General features: G+C 35.4%; 1 protein-coding gene across 1 annotated transcript in view; it reads right to left on the bottom strand.

Moving 5' to 3' along the window:
- LOC110451114 (Fanconi anemia group A protein homolog) overlaps nucleotides 1–10,094 on the bottom strand; it is a 27,205-nt gene extending 17,111 nt beyond the window's left edge. The window contains exons 1-11 of the mRNA XM_021498974.1: nucleotides 9,966–10,094; nucleotides 9,510–9,620; nucleotides 9,046–9,141; nucleotides 8,201–8,248; nucleotides 7,331–7,419; nucleotides 6,441–6,501; nucleotides 5,742–5,791; nucleotides 5,458–5,534; nucleotides 4,768–4,902; nucleotides 1,996–2,126; nucleotides 812–976 (exon numbers count right to left, since the gene is read on the bottom strand). Of these exons, the coding sequence (XP_021354649.1) occupies nucleotides 812–976; nucleotides 1,996–2,126; nucleotides 4,768–4,902; nucleotides 5,458–5,534; nucleotides 5,742–5,791; nucleotides 6,441–6,501; nucleotides 7,331–7,419; nucleotides 8,201–8,248; nucleotides 9,046–9,141; nucleotides 9,510–9,620; nucleotides 9,966–10,055 (1,053 nt within the window). The 5' untranslated portion in view covers nucleotides 10,056–10,094. The remainder of the gene's footprint in view (nucleotides 1–811; nucleotides 977–1,995; nucleotides 2,127–4,767; nucleotides 4,903–5,457; nucleotides 5,535–5,741; nucleotides 5,792–6,440; nucleotides 6,502–7,330; nucleotides 7,420–8,200; nucleotides 8,249–9,045; nucleotides 9,142–9,509; nucleotides 9,621–9,965) is intronic.
- Nucleotides 10,095–10,951: the final 857 nt, after the last annotated feature.

Genomic DNA, 10,951 nt, shown 5'->3' on the forward strand with positions numbered 1-10,951 from the left:
TTTTTGTTGACCTTTGTCCATGGAAGGTCCCTGCAAAATTTCATTGAAATTGGTTCAGGGGTTTTGGAGAAGAAGTCGAAAATGTAAATTGTTTACGGACGCACGACGACGGACAAAAGGCGATCGCAATAGGTCACTTGAGACTTTGTCTCAGGTGACCTAAAAATCGGACAAGAACTTACTGATCATTCAGACAAAACTGTGATAACGGGTAATATGAGTACTTGATACATTAGGTCTGCAACGATACCTTAACATGGTGATACGATACATATCACAATATATATTAACAGTAGAATATTTGTTGCAAATTTTTAATGGCAATATTACAAAAGGAAATAGACTTGGCCCAAAATGGGCATGACTTTAACATTTCACACAATGCACGGCTTTTGTCGTGCATGCCGAGCTGGAGCTGTCACTTACCATGTGGGAATGGATATGAGCAAACTAAATTCAGAAAAGACAAAATCCGGAAAACACCCTAGGTGTATCATGACCTCCCAAGAAATATTGTGTATTTTTGTACCGTATTTAAAATATTGTGTTATATCGTCGCACGATATATCATTGCAGCCCTATGATACAGTATAAATGTTTTAAGTAAGTATACAAAAAAGTTTTTACAAGTATATAAAATATTATGGTTAAATTTATTGTTTAATTCAATGCAGTGTACTGTTGTATCTGTGGCATTTTGATATTGGGCTATAAAGGACAATAAGCTAATAATGAGTGTTTGGTTAAAAAAAATAACCCAGGAGATAAAAAAAAGAAAGAAAAAAGGGGCGCGCGGTACGTTCTGACTCACAGTTTCATTGACGATTTTCCAAACACGAGTATACAGAGCTTTATGTAGAGATGGGAACTCCCCAATAACACTGACGAGGTTTGATGCCCAGGTAAGGTCCGGCTGGTCAGTCTGTAAACTGTGGCTGGTCACCTTACAGATCACATTCAGTAACAGGTCCACTACCTACAAACACATACAAGTAGGAGGAAGTCTTGAGGATAACAACTCACAATAACCTTTTCTACTGTCAAAAAAGGAACTCTATATTCTATATCCTTACAATGGTTACCATTAGCTTTATTTCGACATGAATAATTAATAATTGGAAAGCAACTTTTCCAGAGTTTCAATAGTATGTGGTGATGCATCTTAGAGAATATGTTTAAATGAATACTGTGTCTGATGCAGGGACTAAGTCCCAGGGGGCAAGGCTGGACACCAGAAACAATCCTGTTAGCATGATTGTGTTTGTCTCTTGATGTCCAGCAAGTAGGTATAGGGATACTGGGTAGGGATAAATATCACTCGAAATTATTATCCATTTTTGGCCTGGTCTCTCAACTGCCTAGGGGTCAGCCTCTCCAATTGAACAGTTTTTAAATCATGATCACCTAAGAATGCTTAAAATCCATTATGGTCAATATCTATAATACAGTATCTAGGGATAATTACCTTTCAGCCCCCTGAGGAGGACAGCCCCTCTGTTTGTATATTTTCTAATTTTCATCACCTGAGGGTGCTCCCAACCAAATATGGTTGATCATTATATCCGTCACATTGTTCCAAAGGAGAAGTTGCTTAAACCACTATAGCTGAATTACCCCTTTTGACCCAGCCCCAGCCCTTGGGTTAAGCTCCATCATTTGTACAGTTTTGAATCTCCTCCACCTATCTATCAGGATGTTTCATGTCTTTGGTAATATTCCATGTGTTCAAAGTTGTTTGAGGAAACCCTTGTCTGACAGACAAATGATGACCCTGTGCTATGACATAAGGTAACTGAAGGGCTATTTGAGCTAAACATTGATAAGTGACAATTTCTTTAAGAGAATATTACCATTTTAACACATAAGATTCAGGCGGAAACATTTACCCCTGAAAACTCATTTGAACTCTTCCAATTTAAAGGTTGGAATAGTTCATTATGAAAGTTAAGGGGTGAATAAGTTAATGCATAAGAATCAGGCAGAACCCGTTTTTACCTTTACATGTATGAGTGACAGCTGAGGAGAGTGGGCGTTGACTGTGACCACAGTCCGCTGTGGAGACTGATTACTCTCCTCATCCAGAGTAACGGACATTTTCTCTCTGATGATTGACATCAGTTCTGGCTCTACAACATTTGTTAGTTCAAAATCAGATGAGAGAAGTCTCCCTTACAAACAAACAAATTCTGAATAAGTTCTGTCTATCAATACAGAAACCTAAATAATAAGGACGAAAAACACTTGACTGAGGCAAACACATTGTATATGTTTTATCTATCAATACAGAAACCTAAATAATAATGATGAAAAACACTTGACTGAGGCACAAACATTGTATATGTTTTATCTATCAATACAGAAACCTAAATAGTAAGGACGAAAAACACTTGACTGAGGCACACACATTGTATATGTTTTATCTATCAATACAGAAACCTAAATAATAAGGACGAAAAACACTTGACTGAGGCACACATATTGCATATGTTCTGTCTATCAATACAGCAAGCTAAATAATAAGGACGAAAAACACTTGACTTAGGCACACATATTGTATATGTTCTGTCTATCAATACAGAAACCTAAAAAATAAGGACGAAAAACACTTGACTGAGGCACACATATTGCATATGTTCTGTCTATCAATACAGAAACCTAAATAAGAAGGACGAAAAACACTTGACTGAGGCACACACGTTGTATATGTTCTGTCTATCAATACAGAAACCTAAATAAGAAGGACGAAAAACACTTGACTGAGGCACACACATTGTATATGTTCTGCCTATCAATACAGAAACCTAAATAATAAGGACGAACAACACTTGACTGAGGCACACACATTGTATATGTTCTGTCTATCAATACAGAAACCTAAAAAATAAGGACGAAAAACACTTGACTGGGGCGCACACATTGTATATGTTCTGTCTATCAATACAGCAACCTAAATAATAAGGACGAAAAACACTTGACTGAGACACACACATTGTATATGTTTTATCTATCAATACAGAAACCTAAATAATAAGGACGAAAAACAATTGACTGAGGCACACATATTGTATATGTTCTGGCTATCAATTCAGAAATCTAAATAATAAGGACGAAAAACACTTGACTGAGGCACACATATTGCATATGTTCTGTCTATCAATACAGAAACCTAAAGAATAAGGACGAAAAACACTTGACTGAGGCAAACACATTGTATATGTTTTATCTATCAATACAGAAACCTAAATAATAAGGATGAAAAACACTTGACTGAGGCACACATATTGCATATGTTCTGTCTATCAATACAGAAACCTAAAGAATAAGGACGAAAAACACTTGACTGAGGCACACTCGTTGTATATGTTCTGTCTATCAATACAGAAACCTAAACAATAAGGACGAAAAACACTTCACTGAGGCACACACATTGTATATGTTCTGTCTATCAATACAGCAACCTAAATAATAAGGACGAAAAACACTTGACTGAGGCACACACGTTGTATATGTTCTGTCTATCAATACAGAAACCTAAATAATAAGGACGAAAACCACTTGACTGAGGCACACATATTGTATATGTTCTGTCTATCAATCCAGAAACCTAAATAATAAGGACGAAAAACAATTGACTGAGGCACACATATTGTATATGTTCTGGCTATCAATTCAGAAATCTAAATAATAAGGACGAAAAACACTTGACTTAGGCACACATATTGTATATGTTCTGTCTATCAATACAGAAACCTAAAAAATAAGGACGAAAAACACTTCACTGAGGCACACACATTGTATATGTTCTGTCAAAAAAGGTAAACAGAATTGCAGGTAACCTTAAGCTTCCTGTCTAATAGTTAACACAGAATTGAAAACTTAAAGAAAAACAATTTTAGCTTGAACTTTTAAATGAAATTATCCAAATTCAAATTACAAATTTTAGTATATTATCATGAGGGTGATATCACAATCTACATATTTAAAAAAAATGGTCTTATAAAGTATGAAATGTTCTGCAGGGTTTTACAGGGAAAACAAGAGGTACATGGGCCTTAACGGTCATCTGAGTCCTACAGTATTTATTTCTGTTGGTGAAATATGTACCAATTTGAGTAAAAAATAGTTAAGTATAACGTTAACTTAAGTTTTTCAGGACCATGAGCTGATCATTCCTAGACTGAGTTTCAGTTAGATCGGCCTATTTGAACTTGTTTTTAAGTTTGAAATAGTTATTTTCAAAAAAAGCAGCTATGGCACCCAAATTGTATTTCTGATCGAACGGAAAAATAACAACCCTTTGTCAGGACCATGAGTCGATCATTCCTACAAAGTTTCAGTTCAATCGGCCCAGTAGAACTTGATTTTAAGTTTGAAATAGTTTTTTAAAATGGGGGCCGTGGTGGCCATATTGGATTTATGATCAAACCGAAAAATAACAACATTTGGTCAGGGAGATGTCAGTAACCTTCCCATGAAATATTAATGAAATCCCTTTGCTAGTATTTCAGCTTAAGTTTAAAATGTAAAATGTGAACAGACGACGACGGATGAAGACGGATAGCAATAGTTCACTCGAGCTAAAGCTCAAGGTGACCTAAAAATTAACATTATTTGACCAGGAACCTTGAAATTCTTATTGCTGCCAATATTCTGAAAGCCCAAGAGAAATTATTAACATTGACGGTGTGTTCCAGCATAAACAAGCTGTACTAATTCTACAGATAGCTAAATAGCATTTCAGTTCAGTTTAAATAACACTTTCGTTACCTTTAAGATTGTAGCATTGAGAAGCAGGGCCGAGAGTAAGTGTGTCGATTAGTTGTCCAAGACGATGCTCAAGCTGCTCCAGGGGATCCATGGTCATGTCGGTGATATCATCCTCTTCATCCTCTGGGAAAACACCTGGGATATAAAGGATGGAAAACAATTCAGACGTACATAATGCAGCGTATCTTTGCAATTTGGAAACCTGTATAAACCTTCTATTTATAGTAGTCCTACATAGTGTATGTCTGATTCAACCCATTCGTTCTCTTAATTCAACTTTATCATCTATCTGACTCTGGATCCTGAATAAACCTTTAACTTAAAGGTTTTTTTCTTCTGGTTTTGAGATCTTCCCCCTCTCACTTACTGCACACCTGTGTCCTATTCAGTTATTTAGGTCAACTACTGTATACTGGGAAATGTTCGCTGTAGTTTAATTTTCACTTTCTTGCCATCAGTAACGAGGGTGAATTTATTGTTACTGTGAATTTAGTAAACAACCCATGATATGCATAGTGCCTGAATGTGGAGGGCGAAATTAACACTGGGCGAATAGGAATTATTCTGGCAAAGAGCGAAAGTTTGACTGGGCGAAAATCTCCCGGTATACCTTATATCTACCTATTAGGTCTCATGTGAATAAGCAGTATGAAAGTCTGAAGATGTTACGTACGCCCCACGAAGGCTCACCTTGTAAGAGCTTGGCAGCTTCCTGACGACAGGCTGTCACATAGACTGTGTACAGGTTAGTGGGAATCTTCTCCACGCTGTAATACATGACAGGAAACAAATCAATGATCAACCTAGTATTTGATGCACAACGTCTCTCGGGTGACCTGAAATATTTCGGACAAAGACACTACTTTTGGACAATTCTCTTTTCCCCCACACAAAACTTAATCGGAGACAACTATATCGGTACCTGGTCGGGTTGTGACCAGTTCAGCAACCAGTTAGAATGTAAAACAACTCACCGTTTGAGCGTGTCAATGAACTTCATCCTCCCATCACGGACATCAGGAAGCTGACAAGAAACACCAAAATTTCAGGTAATTCTGTCACCTAGGAATGTTCATGTTATCGAAAACATTTGTTTTTAAACAGCACTTATTATATATTAGGTAGTAGCTGTTTTATATACCATATTTATCCTGCAAAAAGCCCAGGGTGGGTCAATGAAATTTCTGACTAACTCAAGGTAGGTAAATGGGTTTATTACAGGAAAAAGAAATAACATTTGTTTACATTTCTATTTTGTTATAAACCGACTTGTTTGTAAAAACATTACCTATTCCAATTAAATGTTTCATAATGATAAATTTCAATGAAAATAAAACTATTCTCTGGGTTATTTCAGAATTTTTCTAGAGGACTAAAGTTATGGGGTATGAAAAAACAGGATACCTAGCTATCATCCACCCAGTTATAAATCTGGAATATCAATACATTTATAAATGTCACAAATCCTGCTTTTGGATCAATTTTAAAAAAGCCATTAAATATTCTAAGTTCAATGTACAGTGAGTTAATGGATGTAGTGTAGAGATTGAGAATTTGGTAGAAGGCAAGGAGTCTAACTTACATGATGATAAGGCTCAAATGCGTAAAACACTTAACTTTTAATAACCAATTTTGATGCGGGTTCACTTCAAAAATAACAACATCTCACTTACTGGTCTTGGTTTGAGTAATGCTGGTACAAATCTCCCAATGAAGTAGGGCTTTCGGAAGATACTGCAGGATAAATTTAAAATAATTTGAAACACAAGGAATCCATTTATTAACTTCTACCAGCAAATTCCAAATACCTTAAATATAAATATAAAATTTATTTATTTTACAACAATTATGAAACAAGTTATTTCAACTTATGTTAATCACTGTTGTTGGCCCGGATCTTAGTGCGTGGGGGGTCTATGTGTGGGAGGAAACCGGAGTACCCGGAGAAAACCCACGTGGTCGGCAAGGTGACCCCATACCTTATCACGTCAGATCGGGGAATCGAACCCCGGCCGCATTGGTGAAAGGCAAGTGTGCTATCTACTGCACCACCTGACCACCCCTTACCACCTTGCAGTCTAGTTCGATATTTATTAAGCATACATGGTTTTCAAAAACAAATTACGAGTAAGAAATTCACTGAAATCTATTTAGTTTGATATACTTCTGTAATTATCTAGTGTGTAGGTTTAAGTATATACTGTATACAGATAATTTTTCGCCCTGTCAAACTTTCGACCTTCGCCAGAATAATACCTTTTCGCCCATTGTTAATTTCGCCCTTCACATTTAATTACTATGTATATTATGTTATTTGTGATAAACCCTCATTACGGCAGGCAAAAAAAGTTATAACTAAACTGCACCAAAAATGTCCCAGTCTACAGCAGTTATGATCCCTTGCAACAACTAACTTAATCTCTATTTCATAGGGGCCGGTTCAGAAAATATTATGAGCTTAACAGTTAATATGTGACATTAGTCAGTATGCTAAGCTGCTAGTGGTTGAATAGGTCTAATCTTTCATTAGTATTTAAGAAAACAACTTTTTTCCACGATTTACCTGGCCTCCATCACAGATGATGGAATTTTGTTTGTTCCTTCAAAGGTAGACAATGCTAGCTGTACATCTCTCTCCGTTTGCTCCAATATCTGTTAAATACCAAAGATGTATCACAATTGAAGCTGTTTTATAACAATATTTCACAACAGATTATCAACTAAAACTTTTGCCAATAGAGTAATGTATCAAGATTTCTACATATCCATAACAATATAATATGTGTACCTTATTTGTCATAGTTATCGCCCTTCCGTTTTTTCCCGAGGAATTGAAATGATATAAACCCTCTTCCCCTCACAATTATCCTGACCTGACCCAGTCAATGACTTACAGGACTTTCCTGTTACAATAAAGGTGCTAATTACAACAAATACAGTATAAATACACAGGAATACATTAAAATAAAGTTAAAAAAACAAAAAAAAACCCAGTAAAATGTAAAATCCTTTGATCCAAATACTGGATATTCAGTCTTTCTCCTTCCAGTCCCCAGTCTCACAATTATTCATTTTTTTCCCCCATAGGAAGCTTATCAGTGGAATTTAAAAAATAATCTTCAGTTGGAGAATTTTTTTCTGAAATTTCAGTATTAATGCTTAATTCCTATGGAAAATCTTTTGTAAAGGAATGCCATTTATAATTAGTTATAAGGAATGTTTGTAAAACTAAGGTTAAATCAACAGTTATATAAAAACTGTCTAAAATCTGTTTCAGCTATGTCCTTTAATTGAACACTGATTCAAAGTTATTTTCTGGATAAAACCACATATTAAAGCATATTTTTTATTTGTTTTTTCTAAATAATGAAAATCATGTATTTTTTCAAGTTCAATGATAATTAACAAGCTTTCTGGACATGAATAAACTTACCTTCCTTTTATCACCATCCTCTCTATCTCCTGTTAAGTCTATAGGGTCCTATAATTTAAACATATCATTACAAAAAGATCTCACGAACTTGGGATGGATAGAATTATATCTTAATTGCCAACAACACAAGTTTGAAAGTCAAGCTAAAATGTCACTTGACATCAATTAAATCAGACAGCAGAAAATAACTTCAACTAATTGTACTATAATGTAATGATTTTCTAAAATTCTGTTTACAAAATATGTTTGACACAAGATATAGTTTTCTCTCATATCCAGTCATGTAATATAACTCTGGCCATGTAAAATAGCCATGCTTGCGGAGTCTATCTTTATACATGGGCGTGACGTCACAATAGCTCAACAATGACGTGACGTCACAAATTTGGAAACCACTGATGTCGCAATGCGGAAAAAGCAACGTGATGAAATTAAAAACTTTTACGATACGTACATTTACCATACACGTTAGAAAGATGAGATAATATTTTCTGAACAAACTCTGTATGCAAATATTGGGTATTGCTTAATCCTGCTGACAAATTTGTTTTCGTCAAAAAAGTTCTGGAGAATATTCTGGAGAATATTTTTTTTTTAAAATAGTAGCCACTCCAAATGCATTTTCATGGTTTCTGAGCTTATTCTGGTAGTTGGAATGAGAGTAAAAAATACTCTTTCATGCCCAAGGGTGTAGGATAGGGAATTTCATCCTCAGGATTTTCAAATTTGGCAAAACCCTCGGCAAAGCCTCATGTTTACCAAATTTGAAAACCCCTCGGGTGGAATTTCCCTATCCTACATTCCTGGACATAAAAGAGTCTTATAATCTGTGTTAACTACCTTACCTTAAGATCTGCTAATCGTGTCTTCGCCAACATGATGTAGTCTGTGAGGAGCTCTCTACACTTTGGAGGTACAAATGGGGGTCGTAGGATATGTACCTTAAGTGCAAATCAAGAACTAAATTTCTCCTACAAATTTTTCTTCATGAACTTGTGACACTCTGGCAGGTTAGCAGATGTCGGTATTAAGAAGGAGAAGGACAATATGTTATAATCACTACAAACGGATGAACAACTGCCAAGTATATGTCAAATCACAGGATTTGAGTATCCAATAGTCATGCTCTGATGTTAAATATGAAAAATAAATCTCACTTAAATTTCACAATTTTCACTTGCCATCTGCTACAAAATCTCAATAAGTAACAGATCACCGTTGTCGTCGTCATCATCATCACCTCTCATCAACTATAAAAGTTCAGCTATGTACAATACCATTAAGGAAAAAGTATTATCTACAGGAGTACCTTGAGGTGTGCTGTCCATTCAAAGGGAACTAGCTCAGTAAGAAACCTCATTAGAACTGTGAATGCTTTCCTTGTGTTGGTCAACGACCGCGATCCATCACCAAACATTCTCTGTAGGAACAAATGGTTACACCCAGATTACAGTTAAAACAAACTTGATTGTAAAATTGATTGTATTATTCCCAGCAAAATTAGAACAACAATCCCAACAATAAATAACAGCCTCCGCCTCTTTTATGGAAAACATTTTGGTTGAAATAGACTTCAGCCCAAAGTTGTTTTTAAAATCTGTTTTACGATACAGGAGTAGGAAACTGGACAAGGTTTCATTAAAGGAAATCAAGGCCCATTACTCTCTCAATAGTACTAGTAACGTTGTTCACAAACAAAATCTTTTATGTTATTTTACTGTGGCATAAATTGTATGTAACACTTAGAAAATACAGTGAAGTGTACCTGAAACCATTCCTGGTAGGACATGGCTACATGTGTACCCTCCAAACAGCCTTGACGAGCCAGCAGGAAAGCCACAGTCACCTGGTCCATGTCAGATCTCTCCAATCCTGTCCTCAACAGGGTGTACACAAACTCTGATAATTAAACAACAGCACAACAATAATGTAATGATTCACAAACAACAGTACCACGCCATAAGGCCAAAAACAAAATAAGTAATTCAAGTATCCTGACCTACCCTAGAAATTGTATCACTATATATATAGCTACGTTGTATAGATCTAAGATAAAGGACCACGGTCATTAAGGGTCATTTCTAGCCTCATCTGGGATTTTGAATTAGTGGTTATATTCATATTCTGGAATAAATGATAAAAGTATGGAAATATGAAATATGAAATTCATTCGACAACTAGTTTAGGAGATATGGCATTACAAAGAGAGACATAAACCCGCATTTTCATAATAAAATGCGTGAATATCGTCTGGGGTGTGCTATTTTGTTGAAAATTGACCATTTTGAAGGAAATTAACTTCACACTTTGAAAAAATTCGCACCAAAAAGATAGCCCCAATTTATTAATATAATGACTTTTATAACAGAAATTGGTAAATAAACTCAAGTTGAATTTGTTACTATTTATGAGGCCAAAAATGACCAATAACGCCCTAAGTCCTTGATTAGCCGTCAAAGTTCACAACCACTCAGTAAAATGTACCTTCTTCCTGTTCTGGGAGTCTGACCATATTCTTATTCTTAATAAATTCATAGCCATTGTAATGTGTGGAAATGCATTGTAAAATTTGTTATAAAAGCATAATTATAGTGATCCATGAAAAAAAACCTAAAATTAAAAAAATTAAAATAAAATTATTTGCCTACTGATCATGCATGACCTACCATATTATTTTCAGGCATGTTACCTGAAACACATGTGTTATTTGTTTTGTAAATTTAGAAATTTCATGATATACAAACAACACAA

This window comes from Mizuhopecten yessoensis, unplaced genomic scaffold, assembly GCF_002113885.1.
Source record: "Mizuhopecten yessoensis strain PY_sf001 unplaced genomic scaffold, ASM211388v2 scaffold5803, whole genome shotgun sequence".
NCBI lineage: Eukaryota > Metazoa > Mollusca > Bivalvia > Pectinida > Pectinidae > Mizuhopecten > Mizuhopecten yessoensis.